The 25,938-nt window shown below is 37.9% G+C and overlaps 1 protein-coding gene across 9 annotated transcripts in view; it reads left to right on the forward strand.

Moving 5' to 3' along the window:
* The window catches only part of ZNF521 (zinc finger protein 521), a 232,409-nt gene that overhangs the window by 2,917 nt on the left and 203,554 nt on the right, over nucleotides 1–25,938 (forward strand). For 4 of the 9 annotated variants that reach the window (XR_008820643.1, XM_056330873.1, XM_056330877.1 and 1 more), the window contains 3 exons: nucleotides 14,721–14,783; nucleotides 15,848–15,907; nucleotides 21,499–21,678. Coding sequence is in view for 7 of the 9 variants with exons in the window: in XM_056330873.1 (XP_056186848.1) it covers nucleotides 14,721–14,783; nucleotides 15,848–15,907; nucleotides 21,499–21,678 (303 nt within the window). In the remaining 2 variants the exon portion in view is untranslated. The remainder of the gene's footprint in view (nucleotides 1–14,720; nucleotides 14,784–15,847; nucleotides 15,908–21,498; nucleotides 21,679–25,938) is intronic. The other 5 variants (XM_056330876.1, XM_056330881.1, XM_056330880.1 and 2 more) reach the window with 2 other exon arrangements.

The raw sequence follows: 25,938 nt of genomic DNA on the forward strand, positions 1-25,938 counted from the left end.
GACCTGGCAGAAAAACTGCGCTCCCTTCGCTTGAAACAACTCTTTCCAGGAGTTCCCTTTTCAAAAATCTTCCTGTTGACTTCAGTGAGCTTTAGACCAGGCTTTAATTCTTTTTTTCTTTTCTTTTAATTTTTCTTTTTCTTTCCTTTTTTTTTTTTTTTTTAAGCTCTCCAGATATTTTACAATGGAATAAAGGCTGCCTTGAATTTACTGCTTTACCTGCTGCTGCCGTCTGTGTCTAGTTTACCGAAGTTTGTGTGGTTCAGTAGTGCTTTTGTTTGGCATCTTGGGAAGAACAAACGAGCCGCTCTTCCCTTACCTTTTAAAAATGATACCACAATGAAAGTTCTGTTGCTTGGGTGCACACTTACATTCCGAGCTTCCCAGGGAGGATTTATTTACGTGCGTCTAAGAGTTTGAGAGGCAGTAGGAGAGCAACCGATTAGCCATATTTGCAAAAAGATTCTGGGAAACTTTAACTGAAGGGTAGTCTCAGACCTCCAGGTATTTAAAGTGCAAAGGAATAAACGTTCAGATTTAATTGGCAGATAGAGGAATTGTTCTCCTGTTAGACACTGGATGTGTGTTGCTCATGGCTATTTGTTAGCTGCCTTACAGAAAGGAGGTTTGTTTCAAATACCTTCCTGTAAACATCACACTTAATTTAAAACAAAAGATACAGCTTCCATTTTATGTGGAGGTATGGGCTTTGCCTTCCTTACGTACTAGTAGCCTGAGAGTCCCTAAAATGAGAAAATAGCAACATTGTACAATTCAGATGGAGTAGCTTGGAATTGCTGACAATAACTACAGACTTGAGAAAACCACTTGAATATTCAGGATAGAGGTGATAGAGATTTCTTTACAGTGTCTTATTTACTGTTTTAAAATTAAAAACAGGCAGTAAATCAATCATCATCTGTAATTATTGCTGCAGTAATTACCTTTGGGGAGTAGGTTATCGTTCTTGGTGGCCTTTGCTCAAGTATCTTTTTCATTTTCATTTTCCCTGTTTTATTTTTCTTCAATCGTGTCAATTTTTGAGTGGGTTAATAGTATTCTGAAAGCAGTCCACTTGCAAGATTTCTGAAAGGGCCAATAATGCGATTCATCTGAGAAGTCGAAAGACGCTTGCATAGACGTAGCATTTAAATTCATTGATAAGTCTGCCCATCAATTATAACATCTTCATTTTTAGTGAACAAACAAAAGCTATAGTTAGTGTTGCAAGGAGAATTCAAACTGTACCTCCAATGCAGTGTTTATTTAAATTCCTTATTTCTTAAGTATTACTGATTCAGTCAGTACAAAATATAGTTCTGCAGTTTAAAAATAAACAGTATTTTAAATAGTTCCTCTAAAAAGCTGTTCTTTCAATGTATGCAAATGAGTTATTTAAACTCATGAGTGCTGTCTTACATCTAAATAAAATATGGAGTTACACATCACATTTCCAATTTGTCATGTACTTAGCAACCCTTTCTGGGGGGAAGATATAAGAGATATTTTTGATATGTCTGTCACTTTTGATAACTTAATTTGAAACTTATATCTTAGGGGAATACTGATACAAGGCAGGTAAATACATTAAAACAAAATGACTATTGAGTTTTTTATATTGAATGCATGAAACTAACCTTCATCTGAAATGGTGGATGTTAAGAACTTGCTAATGACTAAATTTCTGCTGTTTCTTGAAAATATGCTTTTTTGAATTACCCTGGTTTCTGTTTATTCTATTTCTTTTTCTTGCTCTCTTCACACACACCCCACACACCCCCACCCCACCCCCCCCACCCCCATCCCATTTGGTTTCTTGCCAACTTTGGTCTGACTGTCCTCACCTCCTCTTGGTGAGGATCGTATCTCAGATTTGGACCTAGGAAAGAAAAAAAGGCATAACTAACATTAGATAAGCCCCTTACAATTTAAGAATAATGAAGAAATCTTTCCAAGGAAAAATAAGATTGTAATAATTTTCCATGAAAATCGTTGTCTGTTAGAAATATACTACATGGTTGTGGTACAAAAAAAGTCTCAAAAGGAGAGTAAATTATTTAACTTTCTGAAAAACTGTTCAACTGCTGTGTTCTTTTAGGCAGGGGAAGGATCAGTTGCATCAAACTCACCAGTCTTGACCTATATTTCATTCTGCTGATTAATTTATCCCATTTCCTTGTCTAGTTTCTGGGGAAAAATTAAAAAAAATCTATTGGGTATCACTGACCTGATCAAAATCACCTAATGCATTTGGTGAGGGAGGGAGGATAGTGGGAGAAAAGCAGGTGGGGGAAGATAAGTCAGTGATCCTATACTGGTGTATAAGCCCCAAACGAGCCGCTGTGCAAATGAAGAGTACTGAAGAAGGGCAATTGGTGTGACTCCTTAAACTCCTAAGGGCAGTGCCCATTCCCTAAGTAAAACCATGCTGGAGATACCCTGTGATGAGAAAGCAGCTTGCTTGTATCTTGTTTAACTTGACCATTTGAATGGCAAACTTTTTTTCCTGTGACTTGGCATGCTTTGTAGATATCACACTTAGGTTACTGACTGCCTCCCCCCTCCTTCCCCTCTCTGGTTTATGGGGTTTTACTTTTGGGAGGGCTTGAGGTTTTTCTTTTGCCCTTACTACCGGCTTTAGATGAGAAACTTTGCTTAGAAACAAAGTTACACAAATATAGTCACTTGCAAAGGAAACAAGGTATTCTTTACACAAACCTGAGTGAAAGTGGAGTCCTACTAAATGTTAAACCCAGGTTTCTGTAAGCTAGAGCCAGGTAGTATTCATTAGGCTAAAGCCACCCATGAAAAATCACTGGAATTGTAGGTGTTAGATAAGCCATCGCAAGGAAACTTGAACAGCCTCATACATTCAGTAGAAGCGCTGATACCTGAAAGTGATTTATTTTTGAAAAAATATTTAAATATTTTATTACTTCAAAGTAAATTTTTACTCATTGCAATTTTGTATCCCACATTTGACAGCAGAAACAAAATTACTGGTGAATGTCAGTTCCTAGAAAGATGAGAAGGAAAAAAAAAATGCATTTTACATATATCTGTGTTCTGCTTAAAGAAGGCTCGTATCTTGAAACATTTTGGCAAGCCTGGAATGTCTCTTAAAGTTGTCCCCTCTTTTTGAGGAAGCCTAGGTACTCCTTTTACCCTGACTGAATTTACAACTGCAACTCAATTGATGCAGAGTGTTGGTGGACTGAGTAAATGTGCCGTGTTTTATTGTGACTTGTTTTCTCATCATAAATTAGAAGCAAAAGGATGTTTCTCGTATAGAGGTGCAGGTTGTGCTGTATAGTACCAAGGAAGGTAGAACAGTAGTGGATTAAAACAAGAATCTTACTGAATAGCAGCAAAATAGTTCAGAGATAATTTGACTTTGGGATCCCCTTCAAACAGTAGCCTTTACATTTCTGTGTATCTGTCAACTCTTTGAATGTTTATTCTCAGCCCCAACCCTCCTCAGCTTCTAAATTGCATGGACTAGATTTGAAAGTCATTAGATTGTCTGCTGATTAGACTATAATCAATCCAGCATAAACAAAAACAGCAATTAGTATTGGCATGATTTCTGTGAACTTTACTTAAAGTTTCAGTATTACCAGTCCAAAGAACTTTTTCTGAACGGGCTGTTTTCAGGAACTGTGTTATTTTGGCATCATTGTTTTATAGGGAGGGAACAAAAAATTCGTAAGATTCCATTTGGCCTGAAAAGCAAAAACATCTGTTTGATGCATGAGTGAATTGCTGGCTTCTATTTGGCTATCCAAAAAAGGGCAAAAATTAAGATATTGAACATAAAAGAGTACATGAAAAAAACAAATTACAAAGACGACTTAAGATTAGCATCTTTTTATAATGCAGGCTATTTATAGTCTTCTCTTTTTGACTTGCCAAATCATACCCAGCTCCTTTATACATTAAAAAAAATCTGTAACAACAAAACCATCCCTAACCTTTAGTAATATTCATTGACTCTGGCTATATGTAGTGGTATTGGTGGTCTTGATTAGCTGTAGGATTACAGTAATGCTACCCAGTTGTTTCTGGGGCCAGCATGAGTTATACTGGCCATCACCGGCTACTTAGGAGCAGGTACTATTAGGAGTGAACATCTAAACAGCTGCATCTAAACAGCTACTGGTTGTACTGCTGGTTCATGAAGGTGAAATCTTGTGACAAAGATAATATCAAGAGGCTTAGAAATGTGTGTTTGGTTTGGTTTGATTTTGTTTTCCCGAGTTGTTGTTAACTTGTATAACAAGGGAAGCTGTCAGTATGGAGGCACTTATCGTAACATCTGTAGTATAACGTTATCCACCATGATCTAAGATGTCTTGAAAGGCTTTATGTTGCTCTGTAATTCATTCAGTCTAATTTACAACTGGTTTAATAGCTGTCATTTCTTTGTTCTGAAATACGATTCAGTGTTTTGAAACTTGCGCATTTTGGAAAAAAGATCTTCCTCTTGAATAATTATACATGAGGAAGGGAACTAGGAAAACTGTTAATGTTTTATGTAGACCATATGGATTCAGTATTTTTTCTGTGTAAAACACTGAAAATAAGGTATTTGGAGATGTTTTTTCTAGATTGATTAAAATATAGTATGAATGCTGATACCTTAAGACAGACCTCTTAGCATCTTTTCCCAGCTGTGTTTTACCGTTTCCACTGGTTTCTGTAGGGCTACCTGAGCTCAAAAACGGTCTCAGCTGGGGGTGGGGAAAATGCGCTATTTCACCTAAATTAGAACCGTGGCATATAAATGTACTTACATATATTTTTCCTTGAAGGGACAACACAAAGATCTACAAAGAATTGGGGCTGTTTTATTTAGTGCTGTGCAAATGTACATCTGCTTTCAAATACATTTTGCACTGTGTTACTACAAAGCATTAAAGTTTTTCAGTTGCTCTCTTTACAAAAGTCAGATAGCAGAAGAGAAGCTTTTAAATCGTAACGCAACACTTGGCATAGGATTCTGACAAAAGATGAATATGCAAAAACCAAAAGAGGTGGTGAGGTTTGTTGTTGTTTTAACTTTAATTTTAGACAACTTGGGTTCTATTTCTCCTCAAATATGGGTAATTATGCTAGTTTAGCAATTATTAGAGATGAAAGAAATTCTGTTAGATGTGAGTCTCCTAAACTTCAGTAGCTTTAGTTTTAGCCAGGATAATGATCAAGGAGTAGTTAGCCATATGCCTAGGGACTATGCTGTAGCAAAAAAGATAGGGCTGATCTTGGGGGTATCCTTATTACAACATGTTATAATTAACATCTTCATTCAGCCCTCCTACTTTGCAAAAATATCTGCTTTATGTTATTCTGTGCACACATTACTAAGACTGCACAAAATTGCCCTCTTCCAATGGATTTTTATACCGGAGCCTTTGTCCTCTGTATTTACAATACTGGTTAACAATGGTCATGTTGGGGGTTTTTTCTCACTTCACATTCCTTTAGTTTCAAACACTTTTTTCACCTCTACACTGCATAATTATTGAGAAAAAGGGGTAGAGGATTTTATTTCCTCCTCTTCCAGGATTTAGTCTACGTTATCCGTGTTCTTCTGGTATGTGCACATTTGAGCCTTTTTGATTTTCCTTTAGCTAGACTGATGCTGTGCATACTATAGTGCAACTTTTCTTTGTACAGTTGAATCCATATAATGTGTACTCAAAAGGGTTGTAGGGTTGTTACTTGCCAATTCTGCATAATTAATGCCCAGTGAAATTGTAGATTTTGGGTGAAGGTATTTTCATTGTGGTTTTTTTCCTGCTCTTTTTTATCATGGGAGCAAGACAGAGGGGTGTTTTTTGAGTAAGTGATTAATCCAATACTTTCACTTGTAAATATAGATGCAGTTAGGTGCAGTTTTTCTTTCTAAGGTTAGAATTTCTTGTCCTTCAAGATTTCTTAAAGTAATTTATGTATCTGTTGGTATAGTGACGTCCCCCCGGCCCCTTTCTTCTTTTTTAATGTGATAGGGGCATATTATGGTTCTTTAAAAATATAATATCAGTAACTAGTTAGACTTCTTACAAATCTGGACATACTAATAATTTGTTAAACAGCCTCTTGGCTGGAGCAGAACACTTTTTTGCCCTCAGGACAAATGGATGGGATGTTAATAGGGAGGACATCAGTGTTTTCCCTCCTTCCCAAATCCCATTTTTGGAGAGCTTATTCTGTTATGCAAGGCAATAACCTGGAACAGGAATTTTGTCCTTACCTGACAGGAAGTGCAAAATCTCTCTCCTAGTTCCTCATGCAGACACTTAGTGTCACACACAAGTGTGGAAAAGCTAGAGCACTTTTAAGTCTAAATGTCCTGGTTAACTCCACAGTAGGTGGCTTTTGCATACAGTCCCTGAAACTTGTTGTGCCCTTACTATTATTAGGTTGTGTTTTGCCAGAAAAATATATTTCAAACAGTGAATTCCTTGATAATCAATGTTTTTAGAGTTTGGGGGGTTTGGGGTTTTTTTTGTTCGCTTCTTTTGGTAACTTATCAAGGTCAGCTTCCATTATTGACCCATTAACTCCTTGAAAGGAACTTTAAAAACAAAAATAAAATACCTGCTGTGCTGCTGGACTGGATGATGTGATGTAGTAAGGCAGTGTCCTTGGGAAGACTAGGCTATGCTTTGATCAACAAAACTTTCTCTGGCACTGAATTATGGTGGCTGGGTTTTTTTTTTTCCAGACAGAATCAAGTGGATTTCTAACTTTGATAGTGGCAGTAGGAAGGAGGAGGGGGTGGGGAAGTTAATTATTTTCCACCTCCAAAGAATACAATTGCAAGGAAGGAACTTTCTGATTCACTGGTTCCAGGACAACAGGATGTCAAGATCTATGCCTGATGTAATGTTTTCACTCTGAAGATGGGAGAAGGAAATGGATTGCTATTGGTCTGTGTGTGCAACCACTGGGAAGAGGTTGCATTGCAAGGCTTATAAAGAGCTGGGGCATAGGAAAAGATTTGGTTTGCAATTTCTGGTGAATCTGTTGACTTGCTCGCCAGATATAAATGCAAATCAAGTCAGAAGAAAAGTCAGAAGGCTCTAAGACTAGGCCCCAAAAAGGGCTTGCATGCTGCAAGACTCTAATACTGCAGTGCTTAGTTTACAGGTGGTTACTTGCCTACTGGACTAGTCATCTTACACCAGGTGCTTGGACTGTTTATATAATTCATAGATAGGTTAAGGATTTATGAATGTTGATGAGTAGAAGCTACCTTAAGGAGACAGTAGGAAAAACTTGAAAATAATAGTGTGTCTTAGTTCCTCCCCTGTTCTAGATGCAGGTGTCTTTCTTAGTGCAATAGGGTATCTCATAGCAGTCACTTACCTGATCCAGCTCTTTGGAGATAGGGGGCAGGTTCCTTTCCTCCCATGTTAAAAGGAATTGAGGGGTTGTGCTGGTGCTTTTCTTCTCCCTTTTACTGAAGAGGGAAAGTTATTTGCTCTGCTGGGATGCAAGAGGCAGAGGTTCTGCTCTGTGCTTTGTCTAGGAGTGTTTGTATCTCACAGGGAGTACATCAGTCATTACACAGCAGCATATTGTGCTATGAGTGTGAGTTGCCTCTTTATTTTTGTCAGTGGTGTTTCCCTTATCAAAAATGTAATTATGTATTTGTTGGACAGGAGTGTGAGCAACAGCACTCATACACAAGACTCACAACTTAATGGCTTGAGTACCAATGGAGAAAGAGGAGACCTGGGTCCTGGTCTGCCAAGTGCTCACTGCAATATTACAGCTGATTAATTACTTCACTAAAACTAGAATGGGAATTGGTGTGTCCCACTTCCCATGTGGGTGCCCTCACCACAAGGATAAGGTATTGTGCTAGTTCTTCTTGTTTCTAGTTCAGTGAATATTATAGACGCCGTATGGCAGCTTCAACAGCAATGAACGAGTACACCCCAAGTCTGAGGGTGAGTGCTCTTTGTTAGGAAGCTCATGATGTGAGTACAAATCCTTCTGGTAGAGAAGAAAGTTGAGTTGGTGCCACCCACATCCTGGGTGAGTGATCTAACCAGTGGGCGTGGGCAAGGGGGGGACAGGAAGAGGTATTTCAACCCACACATTTTCTGCCAGCCTCTTGTAGCAACAAGGGAAGGGTATGCAAACTCTGAAGAACCAACATGTAAGGTTGCATCCAAAGCCAGAGCGGGCAGGACAATATTTAATCTTCTACTAGCCAGCTGCAGTGAGGCTTTGTTTTGACTTCAGCATTGAGCTGCACAGCACTGAGAAAGCCTGGATGATAAAACCATAGGTACTGCCTGACCTGAGTGGTGTCTAAACAGAACTTGTGGCCATTTAGATGCAGCATCCTCTCACTAGTTTTGGGCTTCTAAGCTCCTTTGTGGATATAGACCAGAGTGCTGTTCTGCATGACAGAAAGTCATCTAGAACAGAGCAGAGAGTTTGAGGGATCAAAAAGAAACTTATAAAACCTTCATACACAATAGGTGGAGAACTCTGATAAATCAGGGATAATCTCAATTGAAAGGAGGTGGGTTTTTTTACTCTGATAAATGTATGTCTTCAGGTAATAGAGCTAAAGAGTGCAGCTGTGTTTTCTTGTGGTGTTGGAATGGTGTCAGACAGCCCAAGCTCCTCAATTTAAGTGCCTCATTTTAGGCATATAGATAAATGACTTAACTTTCAAAGGCAGTGATCATCTAGAGTAACCTTAACTGTAGGTCCTCATAGCCCTTCCTTATATCACCTGTCCTCAGACTTGTGTAATGTTGGTTACTTTGAGGTTCTGTGATCCATGCATGTTTGATTCAAATTGTGCTCTCGTGCTGAGTTTAGGTTCTTGTACACACTCTTTAATGAATTTCCTGTTTTCTAAGCACAGCTGAAAATACAGGTCTGTAGGAGTACCACAAATTCTTGGTTATGTCACTTTCAGCGAATAAGAAAGTTTAGATGATACATAGAATCAGTTACTCAGGTACTAAAGACAAATCCCTCTGAAAGCATGCATGTTAAGTACTGGGTTTGGTTAATTAGGCTTAAAATTTATCTTAGCCTACTAACTTCTGACTTTCCTCAAAATGGACTGGATGCCTGCAGTCATATTGCAGGAATGGAGCTGGAGTATTCAGTTTAAGACAGGCATGACAGCTGAAAGTCCTGACCCTGGTATTAAGAATTGACTCACAGACAGTTTCCCTCTTGTTCAGAGATCCATTGTAATCTGTTACATTACATGGTAGAAAGTCTTAAGGATGTCTGGAATTTACTTGAGTTTTATAAAAAGCCTTAAGATTCTTTGGAGAAAAGTACTTTTTAAAATATATCATACCATTATTAGTTTACTTTACAGAATAAACATACGAGTATATGTAGATGTGGCTTAACCTTGTTAAAAGATGCATTATTAGGGAAGCAAAGTTAACATTCTGGGCAGAATTGATTAATCTGCTACCTCAGCTATCCAGAAAAAGATATACACACACCCACCCACAGCCCAGCTTTGGGGTTTCTGTAGAATTCTTCCTCTGCTGCAGGAAGGAACATCTTCTGCCTTTTCTGCACGCAGTGTTATGTAAAACTAGACACCTTTAGGTTGTCACTTTTGGATACTTTCATTCTTAAGATCAAGAGTTGGAAGAACATCCAAACGATTTCTTAAGCAAAATTTCTTTCCACTTAAGTATATTTATTACTTTTATGCTTATATGCTGCTTAGGAAAATATTTTAACATAAAAATAATATTTTCCAACCACTGCAGTCTAATTGTGAACAACTCAGTCTTTCTGCAAGGAGAACAGTAGGGGAAAAAAAACCCAAGCTTAGTGTTGGGAAAGACTAAAGAGAGGAGTGATAAATATGAATGCTATAAGGGGCTTTGTCTTCTGAAAAAACAAATGCAAGAAGAAAAGTGCTTTATATAATAAGAATCTTTTAAGAAACATAATATTTTCTAATGTGAAGAGAATACTCTTGCAATGCTGATGGGGTAGAAATAGGAAAAGGGTATGTCAGAGTACAAAGGAAAAGAAATCAGAAATATGAGTATTCATGCAGATGATTAATTGGATTTTTGTACACTTATGGCTACACACAGAACTAAATTTTCAATAAAGTTCTGGAATGTAGATATTTGAAATGTTAATATGCAAATGCATTTCTTTTTCTGACTGTTCTCACACTAAAGTCATTGGGTGCATATATATGCATTTGGGATTCAGAATGGTAGTCATGTTTCTGGCTTGCAGCAAATAGACATGTAAACTAGGTGAAGCTGTTCAGAAAGCAAAACTTTCTTCATAGTTCTGAACTTTTATGAATGCCAGTTATCTTAAAGGATGTTATGAAGCAGCCTGAAATACTTGCTGACTTCCAGGAGTTGCCCACTGCATTGCTGCTTAGATGTGGCGTAGCCAGGTGTGAAATCCTGCTCTTACATGTGTTGGACAGAAGAGTTGAAAAGGTGAGTCTTAGAGCACCAGTGGTACCTAGGGGAGAGAATAAAGCACAGGAAGGTGTAGCCCTGGCAGGTGATGCAGTAACATGTGATCCTGCATTTAATATCACTCTGTGACTTCTTTAATTTCAGTTTTGTATCCTGACTGAATCCTTATGGAGATGTATTTCCACAGCAGGTTATTGCAAAGTGCCAAACATCTTCAAATCCATTGACTTTAATAGAGTTAGAGGATACTCAGCACCTCCTGTAACTGGCTCTTAAATTTGCCTTCTGCTATGTGATTAATCTATTTAATCACCCTTAATATCTACCTGTAGATGGTGGCAGTATGAATGTCCTCTTGGCTTTTATGTGGCCATGAGGAGGAACAAGAAGAAAAGTAGAGAGCTACTTCCAGAAATTATAGTCATTTGTAGGTACTGAAATAATGGCACATGCATTTTATTTCTGTTCTGTCTGGGTAACTCGGTAAATTGTGTATTGATTATGTTAATACAGCTGGTGTCTCTATTACTTGTCTGCAGAAATTATTCAAACATGTAGATTGAAGATGCACTTGGCAAAGTTACCATCCCAAGAAAAAGGCTTTTGTGCAAAGATGGCTTTAAATTGAATTACTAATCATATGCTAATGGAATTTATAGATTAAGTATTGAATTATAGGAAATGCAAAGAGCAAGCTAAAATATATATATTCTAAACTTCTTATCCTGACAGTCTTAGTTGCTATATTAGGTTTATTTTCAAATCTCTCAAGGAATATGTTTTAGGAAGGGATAAATCAATAGCAATCTATTTTTATAGTTTATTTTGGGATATGTGGCTTCTCCGGCTTTGTTTAACAAGCTGAAAAGAGGCTCAGGCATTTGGGGCAGTTTTTTTTTTCTTTTTCTTTTTTAAAATTTATTAACCCACCTAGACCAGAAGAAAATAGACTTTTTTCAATTATCTTTTGCTTTTATTTTATTATGCTTTATAATAGCTCAGAAGCCATAAATCTTAGCCAGAGTTTTCCAAGAAGCTTTCCTTTCAGTGAAAATGTCCTTTTTTCATTTCTAATTTTATCCATTTCTTTTCCATACCAGGTTTTTCCCAGGCATCAACCAGAAGTGACTTGTGCACTTCCTTAGGGTACTAAATCTACAGATTAACTTTTCAGTGAAGGGGAATCCTGGTTAGTCAGTAGAATATGAATGAGATTCTGCAAGCTAGAAAATCTGTGTATACTTTGTACTAACTTTATAAAATAATCTCCTTCCTTTATGGGCTAACCATGCGTCCCATGAAGAGACCCTAAGCAAAAGGGGTGAAATCCTCATTGATCAGCAGGTGTTGCTGTAGAGCAGTCAGGAGATTAATTCTATTTTTAGGACCTCTGTATCAGAATTCCCACACGTGTTCCTTATTGGCTGTGCTTGATGATACTACTTGATTTGTTTATTTTGTTGTTGTTGGTTTGTTTTTTGTTTTTACTTTAAAAAGCAATAATTGGTCTTAATGTTGACACTCGGCAGCCAAAGCATGAGAGGTGCTCTGAACTGAGGTGGACACTGGGTGTACTAAAGCTGAAATCTCCTAACCTTTTACATAGATACAACTTCAGTTTAGAGATAAATATTTGCAGTAAAATTTTAAAAACTGGTATCTGTCCAACCCACAAGCTTTTATAATGGGAGATAGAATTGACATGCTGGAATTCTGTTTTCCCTTACTGGGATTTTTAATTTTTTTTTTTTTTAATTGCTCTCAAGAGTTGTGCCACAGTTGTTGTGGTGATTGGGTCTTTTTTGAAATTTTATTATTTGGGGTTCCTGGGGTTCCTGCACTGAGAAAGTATGTAGTAGGGACTTGCTGCTTTTTTTTGTTTTGTTTTAAGGAACAGATAAGTCAATTGAGAAATGTTTTTACAGCTAAAAAAACAGGTGACTTGTGGTCATAAACAAATAATTGTAGGAACAATGAATATTGTTGCTTGCATGACAACATTCTTTTAAATCTGTTTAGAAGTGCTGTTCAGCAGTAACATCACTTATTCATAGTCTGGATTCATAAGATATTGTTCTGGTTTCCTGAGGCCTCTCCTTTATTAGTATTCTATGACTTTATCCAGAATTTTTCTTACCTTATGCTAGAATGTGGGATACACTGTAATGATGATGACATCCCTGTGTGCACTTACAGTCCTAGAGTATTGGTAGTATTGACATTTAAATGAATATGCCTACATGCTACTGTTTTGTCTGCCTGTCATCCTTGTGGCTTTTTTTTAAGTTACATTTCATGCCAATGCTAGAGAAATGTTTTTGGTTAGCAAAATTTAAAGCATGTCTCTATATAGTTTCTGTTTAAAGTTCCCTTCCTCTCCTGAAAGAGAATGGTATAGTTAATGTTTAAGGGAAGTTCATGTTGGCTGCATGTCACACTACCTTTCATAGTCAGGTGAGTTTAACAGTGGTCGGAGAGCTGAAATAGCACTGAAGATTTCAGTCTCGTTGTGGAAAGGCATAAAGTGCTAATCGAGAGCTTATCTGATGCTACCAGCTGTATTTTACTTGATTTAACAAATACCCATGCTAGCTGGAGGAATGATCTAACTAGGTGCAAAGGAAAATTAGATGTTAGTTTGTAGATGGTTTGTGCTAATGCTAAGATTTCCCTAATTCAGTGGGGTTTGTGGGGTAGTTTTCTTTATCGTTTAAACATATTTCCCCCTGAATGTGGTTTAATTTTCCTGACAAATATGTCAGTCTAGCTGAATATTATTAGCAAGTCTTTGTGCCATGGCCTGTTGTGACCTACTTGGTTCTGTTGTGACTGAGAATCCTTAAAGGGCTTGAACAATGGTTTAGAAAGGTGCTAACCACAAAGTTACCTGCTCTGATAGTTGTTTCCTTTTTTTACTGTAATAAAGACATAGCAGTCAGCCTTTCTTGAAAGCAGACGTCAGCTTTCACAGAATTTTCAGATCCCTAAGTAGCAGGGAAGTTTTAAACATTTGGTTTCACAAGGCATACACTGTCATGTTTTCACATTACAAAATCGCATACCTGAAAACAATTTGTTAGGCAGTATCCGTGTTTCTGTTTTCCATTTTAAGACTGAAAAATGGTTGGTATACCTCTCAGTCAGCAGTGCAGAGCTCAGTGTGCAGTCACTTCTCACTAGCAGTGAGAGATTCTGGTGCTGCAGTTGGTGGCAGTAGACATACAGTACAGAACAGCTGAAAAGATGAGCTCTTGCATTTTGGTTTGAATACAATTATAAGTGCAAATCTGCTTCAGATGAGCAGATCTTGTTTACTTCTTAGCAGGTAGCTGCTTTATTTCAAAGTTTTGCACTTGGGAATCAGTTCTTGAAAAGTTAACATTTGGCCACTTCAGTTCCATCTTGAAACTTTAAAAGTGGTAGACTTTTCAAGCTGCCTTTCTGGACCAAGTTGTGACACGTTTCATGGTTGAGGATTTCACTGGTAGATAACAGGTGTGCACGCAACCTATAATAACATTCATTAGTAGGTACTGATGACCAAGGTGAGTTTCCTCTTGAGGTATGGAACAGTGGGCTAATTTTTCAGTTTTACAGCTTGTTCTTGAGAATGTTTTTTGGAAATAGATCAACAGCTGATGGTGGGCATAAACAGGGTCAGGTTGGGCTGCTGCAGAGGTTTCACTGGGGGCTTTGAGGGGATCACAAATAGCAGTAGCTTTTTTTTTTTTTTTTTTTAAACTGTATGCTTGTTGTATTCATTATTTTTCTTCCTTTATTAACTAGCTTACTGATCTGTGCTGCCCTAGTGAAAAATCTTTTTATTTAGCTTACTTTGTGTTTGACCACACGTTCCCCAAAACTCAGCTTTTTGTGAGCTTTTCCCATTGCTTTCTTTGTCTGACCAGTTTCCTTTAGCTGTGAGGACTGCTGGGATGGCTGCTTCAGCATAATAAAGAAAATCATACAGTATTATCACAGCTAAGTACTGGTAACTTTATGGCTGCAAAATAAAAGTTCAACTGAAAGAGTCAGCTCAAAATCATATTTTGTTAAATACTTGACTTACTCTAGGGCTGGGGAAACTTTATCAGATCGCTGTTGATGAGAAGAGTGTGTTTACTAGCCACAGCTCTGGGACAAAAATAGAGATTGTTTAGAGTCCTCCAGAGATTGTACTTGACTCTTTCTAATATATGCACTGTGTTTCAAGTGTCTGGTGTCCTAAGAGTGTCCTTATGAAAACTGGTGTTTTTTTTCTAGAAACTCAGATTCTAGAAACAACCAGTTGTATGAAGCCTTGGGGTTGGCGGAGGAGGAAAAGAGGTACCTGTGCAGTGTGTATATGTATCTCTTCTTTTGAATATATGTCTAGATTTACATGTGACCCTAAGTGTTGCACTCTGTTGTCCCAAGAACCAGGAAAAATACCCCAAATCTTTGGATTTTAACTTAGTTGCATGATTATTTTTTGAGATCTGAGTTCTTGGGAGTGGAAATGCTGCAGAAGTGCAGTCTTTCCCTTTTCAGCTTTTTTCCTTGTGGAAAGAGAATGAATTTTATTTATTTATTTATTTATTTTAATTGTCTCTGCTGTTCTCTAGCTCAAAGAAATCAGTCTTTGGGAGAATAAAAGGGAAATGGTTCTGCCTTTTAGCTCTTCCCTTTTACTTTGGGAGAGTCAATCTTACTTAGGCATTGTATCAGAGCATATGAGAACAGCGCACTCTTAATTTTTCAAAGTAGCAGCAGAATGGCTCTTGCTAGGTTCACTCTCATCCAACAAGTTTTGAATAGTGAATCTGACAAGAATTGTATTGTTTTTAGTTCTACTGCTCTGGAAAGCTGTGAGGCAAGGGAAAGATGCTGGCATGGTGTATACAGTTAAACAGCATGGGGTTAGTTCTCCTTTGCAAGGCTGTCTGCACTGCTGAGATGTTTGCTACTGAATATAGGATTATTATTATTTTTTTAAAGCTTATGTATGAATTAGCACACACACATCTCCCATCTGCCAGGAGAAGGCTTTCTCATATCTGTGTGGAGCAAGTAGAATCTTAAACCCCAGAATTATTCTCATTTAGTTCCATAATCAAATACAGTAGAGTGCATTGAAGACAAATATCCCAGAGGAAATTTGATTTGTTTTTTAAGCCATGAAAATGATTTGGTCACTCTGTCCTCAGATTTGTGGCTTCCATAGAGCAACATATTCTGTTTTGGTCTGGTCTACACTTTTGCACTTTGCAGTGCAGCTTTTCTTGCCCGTGTTGTACAAGCATTACTGGCTTTCAGAACTGAAGCTGGTGTAAAGATGCTTGAAACACTTCAGCTACCTACCTAACATCTTTTTTTGTTTTGTTTTTGTTTTGTTTACCTTTTTCTGACAGTAGAAGAAAATGAAACAGAGGACCAGCAGGCAGGTGTGGGACACACAGCCGCACAGACTGGTAATGCTGAATTCCTTCATTAGTGCTTGCTTACCGTTTGACAACAGTGTGAGGGATTTTTATATTGGGGTGTTTTTGCAAAGCCTGCACTCTCAGCTTAGAATGCATTCTTGGGGCTTGCAATGGAAAATAACATTCCTCTCCCCTCACATTTCAGTTCCTGAGAATCAGAAATTCTGCCTTTTGTAAGTCAGCCAACTGAAAGTGAGATGCTTCTGAAGTCCAGCATGATTTTCTTGTTTTTTTCCTTTTTTTTTTTCTTTTTTAATAATCCTTTTCTACATCCCCCCCATAAAACCCTACTTTAATATATATATTCAGATAAACTTGAATATTCATTCCACTTAAACTATTTTCATACTTGTAAAATATGTGGAAAAGGGTAATTTATTTTAGGATTGTTTGTATAATTTCTTACCAGTCAGGATTACTTCAGGGCTCCTTAATTTTAAGTCAGTGAGACCGGGTGGACAAAGCTGCTGTTTGCGTCAGGATCACAGTGATATGTATTGTTAATAATCATGGAGAAATAATTATTAATTCCCAATAACAACAAGGGCTCTTTTATTCTTGAATATGGTTCTAAGAATGCAAGAAATGCTTCATTTCTGTGTTTGGTACTGAATCCACAGGATTTTATCTGAAGAGCAGAACTGACTAATCTGAATAGCCTCATTCATTCAGCTGAGGTTACCTTTTGGAGTAAGGGCTGACTCCTTAAGGATATTCCTAGAAGGCTAGTCATCTCTGAATAAGTGTAGATAATTTGTCTGAGAACAGTTGGAGTTACTCCTCTTGTAAAGGTGAAGAATGCAGTTAATTTTTTCTTCAGCTAGAAGACTTTGTATTTCTTTTATGTGTGTGTCCTGTGGATTTGTGTTTGGTGTTTAGTGCATTTTGTAGGTTCTAGTGGCTTTGCGCATAAACTATAATGTTTGGAAAGAGGAAATAAAAGTAAGAGTTCTCTGCTTTTTTTATGGGAAATTTCTCAAACTCTTCTGAATGTACATATGTCTTTGTTTAGCTATCTGCAAACTTGAAAAAAACAAACTTATACCAGTATGGAAACATGAAGTTGAAAAATAGAGGACTGCAAAACTGGAGATCAATATGACAAGAAATGGTTGCTTTTCTGGATTTTTTTTCTTAAAATAATTCTCAATGGTTAAGTTGTCTTGCTAGTTATTTATTTCCCATCATGTCTTGTGTTGTTCTCTGTTTCTAGGCAAGATTTAATATTTTGTTTTTCTCTATAGAAAGAATGCAGTGCTGATACTAAAGACAAAAAACCTTCTGATAGAGCAAGCAGTACAGAAGGCCCACACTGTGTACACACTGCCAGAAGTTTTTATAGTAATACTTTGTATCTAAGCTCTGGCTCTAACCATTAAATGTGCTTTTTATAGAGTACCAAGTTATAAATGTAGTGCAGCTACGGCATATTAATCTTACTGCAGAGATTTAATGAGGCAGTTGTTTTGCGATGGACACTATTGGGAGCAGAGAGCGACAGAATTTTACTTTACCACTGAGCTGAAGAAATATTCCTTGCCTGGTAATAATTATAACCACATGATCTAAGTTTTCCTTTCTTTTGCCAGCACTTTTCCATGCAGAAGTGTCTTGGAAGGAGGTCTACTGCAAGGCAGTGAAATGGATTGGAAAGGAGGCTGTTTTCTTGGTAGTTTGATGTTTTAGTTGTGATTAGCTATGGATCCTTGTAGCATAGGCAAAAATACATAAGATGAGTTTCAAGAATACTGATAGTCTTTGCCAGTCCACTGAGATGACTTTTAGATATTCATTACTTTTACTTGACTTTTATATGGGTTATAAAAAGTAAATGTGGTGAAACCTCATTTTTACATGGGCAGAATAGAATTTCTGCTGGTTGGCCTTAAACCGCTCCCATACTTGAAATTAATTGAAGTCCATGGCTTTATTGCCTCCAACACTTTTAAGCCAATGCAATTTTTCATTTTCCCCAAAGTTGCAATTTTACTAGACCAAGTTACAGCAATAACATCTCTTATGAGGAGGAGGAAGAAGGGAATGAGAGAACCACCTGCCAGGGAACATAGTAATGAGAAAATCATGCTTCTTTTAATTTCCATTTATAAACAATGTTAACATAATCAGTAACAGAAGACAACTGTTCTTCCTATTCTTCTTTTTTTTTTTAAAGTTTCTTAATAGCCTGAATTTATTTTTTTTCCCAAAAAGTATCCTTTCCGTATTAGATAATTTTCAGTTGTATCTGCAGGTAGAGCTGATGTGTGTATTGTTGCTGATGGGTATTGAAAAGATGCAGGTGGTGCATGGCAGCCTCTGAAATAGAGCAGGGAAGCCTCTGGAAATAACAGTGGCATTTGCAGATATTGGGAGAAGTAATCTTACTATGAAGACAATCTTTGTTGAGGGAATTGTGGCTGTGATTGTTGCAGATATTAAGGGGGAAAGAAATGTGGGACATGAATGACATTTGCCTTTAAGTCTTTATGTGACCATGAACTTTGAACAGGAGGTTAAGGAGAAAGTATAGATGAATGCACATTGCATTTATAAAATATGTTTTGTTCTAGTCTTTCAAAAGAGCAGCTCAAATAAGGCAGCTTATCCTCAGTTTAAGTAACTATTTAAGGTTTGGTTAGCTCTCCATGGAAGATACTTGTTGTAACAAAAGCTATTATTCAAAAAGCATCAAAATGTTGTTTTCTCTTTTAAATATCATTATTTTGGTGGTGACATCTCTTCATGGCAGCGGATCACTGTGGAAATGCATTCATTGAGAGGGGCTGAGGCTGCCAGAACTCATTTCACAAAGCTGTTGTAGGCTAAACTCGAACCTAGGTCCCAGAGGGTCCCACTTAAGTGTTGACCTAAAAACAAATGTGCCAGTTGGCTAGAGCATGTATTCTAAAGTTGCAGCAGAAGGGAATAAGCTTGACTGACTTCTGTCCCTGTAGAGTTTATATCTGCAAATGCAGAAGGAGAAGCAAAACATTTATTAGTCTTAAAATGATTCTAATTTTAATAACTGGTCTTTAAGTATGAAGGTTTAAGTTGAGCGATTCTTTAGGCTTTTGTGCACAAGGGGTGCATATGTGCCTACGTGTGTGTGTATTGCTGAATTCCTGTAAAGTGCAAGTGTTTCTGAATAATAAGTCTTGAGAATTCCCTCCCCTCCCTTTTCTTTCCTTCAACATTGTACTTAAAGCAGAGTCAGACACTACCCTTATTTTAAAACAAACAGGTCTGTAAACTTTATGTGCAGCATTTAAATACTCATGTTAAAATTCAAACCCAGTGCCCACATTTCCCTGAGTGCTGTCAGTTTTACGAGATGAATCTGGGAGCTTGAGCTGAACAACTAATAGTATGCGATGTGCACATGCTGCCTTCCAACAAGTGTTTAATGATGTTGGGGTCATTTTGCAACAGTAAAGACAATTATTTCTTTTCTGAATTGCTTATAACCTGGTGATCTCCTAACTACTTTTATTAATCTTGAAAATATCTTGGAAAATGAGTTGTCAGTGGAAGTTACTAGATTCAGAGTATTCAACAATGGCTAAAATGCCATAAAGTCCTTTTATTTAATTAGCATCCCTTTTTGGTGTGTGAATTTGCAGACTAGTCCTCTATTTGGAAGTAGCTGCCCAAGTGGAAGTTGTCATTCTTAAAAGAACCTTGTGAATGTAATTTGTCATAGAAGGATCACACTCAGTGTGTAGACAGGACTTTTGCACAGCAAATATATTTTTGCCTTCAGAATGTGGGTTTATTTATTTCTAACAATTAATCTGGTTTCCCTTTGTAATATAATTCCCTTAAAAATAAATTCTGCCCTTTATCCCGTCAAAGAAATTCCTCGGTTTTGATCATGAGCCACATAGCATGAGGAAGACTTCCTGACATGGGTTGTTTCCAGTTTCTGCTTGTGGGTCTGTCTGTGTTTGAACAGTTGAAGGGCAGGGTGCAGCAGTGTGGACCAAAGGATGTAGAAAGATGATCAGAGCCCTGACCTGCGCTGTGGGCAGCAAGAATGCCTGTGCTTTGTACGCAGTGGCAAATACAGGAATGCCTGTGCCCACATTACTGTAGGGTGCTGAGAAAGGATTTAAGAGTGGTTTAAAGTGGAATTGCCCTGCTGCTGCTCCTCACCCCTTCCCCATTCTAATATGAATTTACTGTTAGCATGTTTTAGTTTCCCAGGTAGTTGTGCGTGATCCTGGTCAATTGCAACACTAAATAAAGTGGGTTCACACATACACCTCTGCGTTGCTGTGGATGAGAAGCCTACTCCTGGTTAGTCACCCGCTTGGCTAAAGAGCATAATATCTTAAAATGTACTTGCACAACCTCCTGTTATTGTGTGAGTTTGCCCTTGTTTTCTAAAATTACTTGTTTTAGTCTCAGCTCTCAAATATCTAAAAAGGAAAGATGAGGCGGCCAAAGCAGAAAAGGGAAAAGTGGTGAAACACTTGCATTCCTTTTGCTGGAATGTACACAACCATTTTTCTTCTGCGTTTCACTTGTTGTACTGTGGTTCCCAAGGAAAAATAAAGTTAAATGCCAGCTTGCTTTATTAAGGGAATAGATTGTTTTATTTCTGTCTTTTGAAGGAAGCTTTTAGTAAAGGGGGCAAAAGTCACGAGTAGTTAAAGCTACTCTGCTCCTCAGAGGAGGAAGAAAAGTTCTAGATGTCGCATTATCTCACTCTGCGCTGGTTATCTGCAGAACTGAGGTAGTGTGTCAAGCTGTGTGGCTTCTCTGAGCATAGGGGATGGCAGTGAGACTGCACATTTCTTCCAGTTCAGAAGCTTCCACTGTGATCAGGACTGCTGTTCTGAGACTAGAGCTATCCTGCTATCCCCATAATGTTTGTTAACACATCAAACAGACAAAAGTCTCCTTGTACACTATTCAGACTTTACAATAGTTAGCTTCCAGTTTTCCATGACCTGGAAAATACAGGGACTTTATCGGGTTTGTCTTAAGTCATACACAAGTTCAAAGCTTGTGTAGCATTTTGACCTAGGGTATAATCTTCCCAGGGCTCTGTTTGTGTCAAATAGTGTGGTGATGGAGTATTGGAGTGGGTTGTAAAATAAAGATTAATTTCATGTTTATGTAAATCAGATTTTTTAGTCTCTTAATTCTGGTAATTTCCTGTGAAATGCTGTAGTTAACAGTGAAAAGAAGTTTCTGCACACTCATTGATTTGATTTTTCTTTTCTTTGAAAACTAATTGCATAGGTGGTTTATCCTTTCTTACAGTGATCAAAGCAGCTTCAATAGCTGTGATAAAATTGACAAACCTAACATTGAAGCATGGAAGAATTGCCTGAGTGAGAAATGGAGCTGCATTTGTGGGAGTAGAAGGGAAATTCTCTTTTCATCGAGATTAGAAAAAAAATCAAGGAAAAAAGCCTCCTTTGCTTATTTAGCAATAAAACCTAGTGTGCTACAGACTCATGTCAAAAATGTTTCTTCTCCTCATTATCACAAGAACCTATTTTGATTATTTTTTTTCTTTTTAAAGGTTCTCTTCTTAGATGCCTGACGTCACGGTCTTGATTTTCTTTCAGACCCTAACTGTAAACTAGAAGACAAGGCAGAAGATGGAGAAGTGCTAGACTGTAAGAAGAGGCCGGATGAAGGGGAGGAGTTAGAAGAAGAAGCTGTGCACAGCTGTGACAGCTGCCTCCAGGTGTTTGAGTCACTGAGTGATATCACAGAACACAAGATTAATCAATGTCAACTGACAGGTAAACAATACTTATCACTTCATGACTGTGCACTGTTATACTTCTGATTTCCATCCTCTGCTTTTGATCTCCCTCCTTTCTCCGTTCTCAGTTATTTTATTCCTGCACTTGAATGCTTGGGTGAGACCTTTATAAACAGATTCTGGGACAGGATTATACTGTAAATGGGGCACTATAAATTTCCTTCATACTGAAGGATGTATGGGTAATTACTGCATTGTTACTGTATTTAAAGCGTTTGTTAACTGTCTGTGCCTGACTGCTGCATGTATTTTCTAGATTCATACTGTACAGCTTTTCATACATTGCTTATACACAGATTTTCTTAAGTCACTTGTAAACGTGGAGAGTATTTGTAAGTGGGGTTTAAGTGTGCCTGTGTAATAAATGAATCTGCACAATGGCATGTTGCAGATCTGGGCTGGATGTTGCATTAGTCTAATCTGTTAACTACAAATGACTGTGCAGTAATCAGTAACTGAAAGTTGAGAGGAATGAAGAAATTGTTAGAGGGGAAAACAAGGTTTCGACTTCAGTCAAGGTGCAGAACTGAGTGCTGATCAGATACTACTGAACTGAGCAGAGCTGGGTGAATGGACAGTAGCCAACCCAGGTTCCCCTTTGAAATGATTGTAGACAGCCCCCTCGGGAAGGAAACCACATGAAATCTGCTGAAGTAATTCTGCCCCTTAGATCCAGTAGGTCTTTTGATGGTAGGCACTGTAGGTCCAAGCAGACTCAGTAGCAACAGAAAGGCATTTTTTTTAAAATTTATTTTATTTAAACTTTAGTTTTAATCTCTACAGTGTAAAATTTATTGTGCAGTTATGTTAATAACCTTTCTTTATTATGACTTTGTAAAAAAAGGAAAACCATCCTTCCTGTTTGGGAATGCTTTTAGAAAGTGTGAATGTGCTCATGTTTGGAGATCTAAGTTATTTTTTGTTTGAGTAGATCCATAGGCTAAGTCCTGGCAGGATGACACAAAAGTCAAGTAGCAGTACTGGTCTTGGGACAAAGTGTGAAAGGAAGGTGAACAGAAGAGGAATAAGTGGGCAGGAGCAGAGGGAAGGTTGAGGAAGTGATGTGAATTTGCCAAATGGTTTTAATCCCAATTTCAAATTATGGAAGATGAAAATCTGCTCCAGCAAGTAACATTTACTTTTATTAATATATCACTTTGCCTTTTCTTGCCCGTAAACTTTTTTCTAACTTCAGATACAGTCAGTTCTGCCACTCCCTAATCACTCCTACAAACTTATTCTAGAATGTATTTGTCTCTATTGCTCGTGGATTCTGGCAGTATGGGTATTCTCTCTTGATTTTAAAAAAATTGAATTGTTTTTCACTCCTTTTCTTCATACCTCTCTTCTTTCTTTTGCTCTTTTTATGTTGAAAAACTAATGGCTCTAGCTTTTCTCTTCCTTCCCTCTTCCAGAAAGCATTCCCCCGTCCTGATCCTCTGGATCTCCCCTTTACTGCCTCAAATCCTATTTACTCATCCCTGTTTTTTCACCTTGATCTGATATGGCTGTTCCTCCTTTCTGGTTAGCTAGCTGCTGTCCCCTCTTCCCACTTCTACCAAGTGGTTTCTTTGCTTTAAAGCTGCAAGCAGAATGTACTGAACAGTGCTTGCATAACTGGGCTGAGAAACTAAAGAAAAGCAGGCGAGAGGAGCAGTAAGTAGGTAGAGTCCCGGGGTGCTGCTCCTGAACACAGCAGTTCTTTCTGAGTGTTGCTAAGTAAGAGTGAAAATAAGTGTGCTGGATTAGTCAATTTGGAGCGTATGTGTAAAGCAGGAATGCATGTATGTTGTCAGAGGATGGGGGAATGAAAAAGAATCTTGAAGGAAATTGTTTAAGTTTCTAAAAATACCTTTGATTTCTTTCAAGAAAACTTGTGATGGTGAATGGGTAGAGATTGGAGTGTTTGAAAGCTAATGAAGTGGACAAAAACCTAAACCACACATCCTTCTGGACTACCAAGTTGACAAAAAACCCAGCTGTCCTCTGTTTATAAATACAATGACCAAAATACACCCTTAAGTTGAAAGAGGAGCCTGGATTAAATGGTCCGAGTTGAGGATTTCTTCTTTCTCCAGAAAAAAATACCAAACAGGTGGTTAGTAAGGTGAATTCAGTGCAGGGTCCTAAGCTGCATGTATGACCTAGCACTAAGGATACAACATTTAAGAAAACCTCATCGGTTTAGATTATTTTTAGTTAATTAGTGACAGTTGACAGACAAGCAGCTTGCCTTTCTTTTCTGAAGCACAATATATATTTGACAAAGAAGATGTTTGCTTTTAGCATTTTATGTAAGCTCCCTGGACTCTTGCCTTTCTCTTTACTTCCACCAGTGCCTTTGAGATCCATGCCCAGATTCAAAGTTTTCAAAATAAGTATTACCAAGGAGGGTTGGTTGCACCTCCCTTTCTTGTCACAGTCGTCTGACACAACAGAGTGTTACATAATTGCTCTGGTTGACTCCTTCTGGAGGAGTCCCAATGAGACTACTATACACCCTAAGGTATTTTCTGTCACTAAGTTATTAATGAAAGGCAAGAAGTTTACCAAAATAGAAATTTTTGTACTGTGTTCTGGTTTTTGGGTGAACTGTGTTCCTTCTGGAGGAGGGCAGTGTGTGTCTTCTGTCCTGATGTATGATCTTTCCAATCTGGGCTTCATCTCAGTTACTGAAGAGTTACCAGAGTTGTCCATTATGTAAAAACACCAGGGCTGTTCACATTCGAGTTCTAAAGCCCTCCAAACCCTAATTTTGCAGATGACTGAGCCGGATGCAACTTGTCTGGATTTTACTGAGCTTTGGAGGTGCTCTGTGAGACATATAAGGAGCTTCACTGCAAGAATTAATGAACTTCACATGTTGACCCAGTTGTAGCATCATTTTCCATACAGTTATACTGGGTAAAATAAACAAATACATTGATGGAACAAAAAGGATGTCAAACCAATGGCTTTGGACAACCCTTTAGTAAAACCCTGAATATGAAACATGAGAGTTGGGTGTCATAGTGTCTTGACTGCCTCTAATTCTACCAACCTTGTAATACGCTTGAGAATGAGGCTTGCCACTGTATGTTCTCAAATTGATACTGGGGTTTCTAGTTTTTGCATTTGAAAATGTTAGATATGTCAAAGCTTCAGAAGAACACATCAGTAGAAGGAGTAAAATTGCTTTATTGAGTCTTCATTCTGCACTCTCAACCAAAGACAGGAGTGGGGAGAAGGGAGCTGGTTCATTAAACAGTGGTCCCAATCTCTCAAAGTGTCAGTCACCCCCACCTATTCAGAGGATAGTGGAAGATGAAAATTGGAAATCTGTGAGGTTTAGCTCTCAGGATCTTGAATTGCTGTTCTCTTGCAGATTTTTTCAAAGGAGAAGAAAAAAGTTCTCCCCAGCTGGTTCCTTCCTGTAATCTGTTGTTTGAATTGAACTTGTTCTTTTTCTAGAGGAGGGCATAGCTGCTCTTTTATCCTAATGTGTGCGCTATTGATCTTTTCAATTTGGATCTGATCCAATATCCATTGAAGTCAATGGAAAGATTCCCATTGACTTCAATGGGGGATGGAACAGGACCTTTGTGAGCTGTTCAGTGATATTTTTTGCTACCATCTGAAATTCTTGTACTAAATTTTGCTCTGAATAGATGATTTATTTATGTTAATTGCTGACAATTCCATGATGTTTGTCAAATACAGATAATGGACAAATGGGGGGAAAAGCCTAAAAAAATTACTTGCAATACTTGTAACCATGGGCAGATAAGATGCTGCACTATATTAATTTAGTCATTACAAAAGATTGGCAATAAAAATATGGATTTAATAGTGTTTCACTCTGATGTCAATGCTTTTCTTACTCTATCCTTCCTTCAGCATTTACATTTAATAACTCATGAGCCACTTGCACATTGTCATCCTCTGAGTTGTCTCTATAAGTAAAGGATCCAATTAGCACGGCTATGAACCTGATGTCCTTCTAGTATATGTCCATTTGGATCTTACTGTAGGAACTTGCATGCAGGATCAAATGTATACTCGTAAACCCTCAACTGCACCTTCTCTCTTGCCAACCTTTTGCAATGCTGCCGTACATGCTGTTGGTGGGGCACACTTTCCCTAACATTCTCCTGCTTGATCTATAATCTTTTCTCCTTGCACCGTGCTTTGTGCTGTTTATTTCACCTTTCAGTCCACAGGGATCTTACTCTATGAAGCCTACCCTGTAAATAGGAGA

The sequence above is a fragment of the Falco biarmicus genome, chromosome 3, assembly GCF_023638135.1.
Source record: "Falco biarmicus isolate bFalBia1 chromosome 3, bFalBia1.pri, whole genome shotgun sequence".
In the NCBI taxonomy this organism is placed as follows: domain Eukaryota; kingdom Metazoa; phylum Chordata; class Aves; order Falconiformes; family Falconidae; genus Falco; species Falco biarmicus.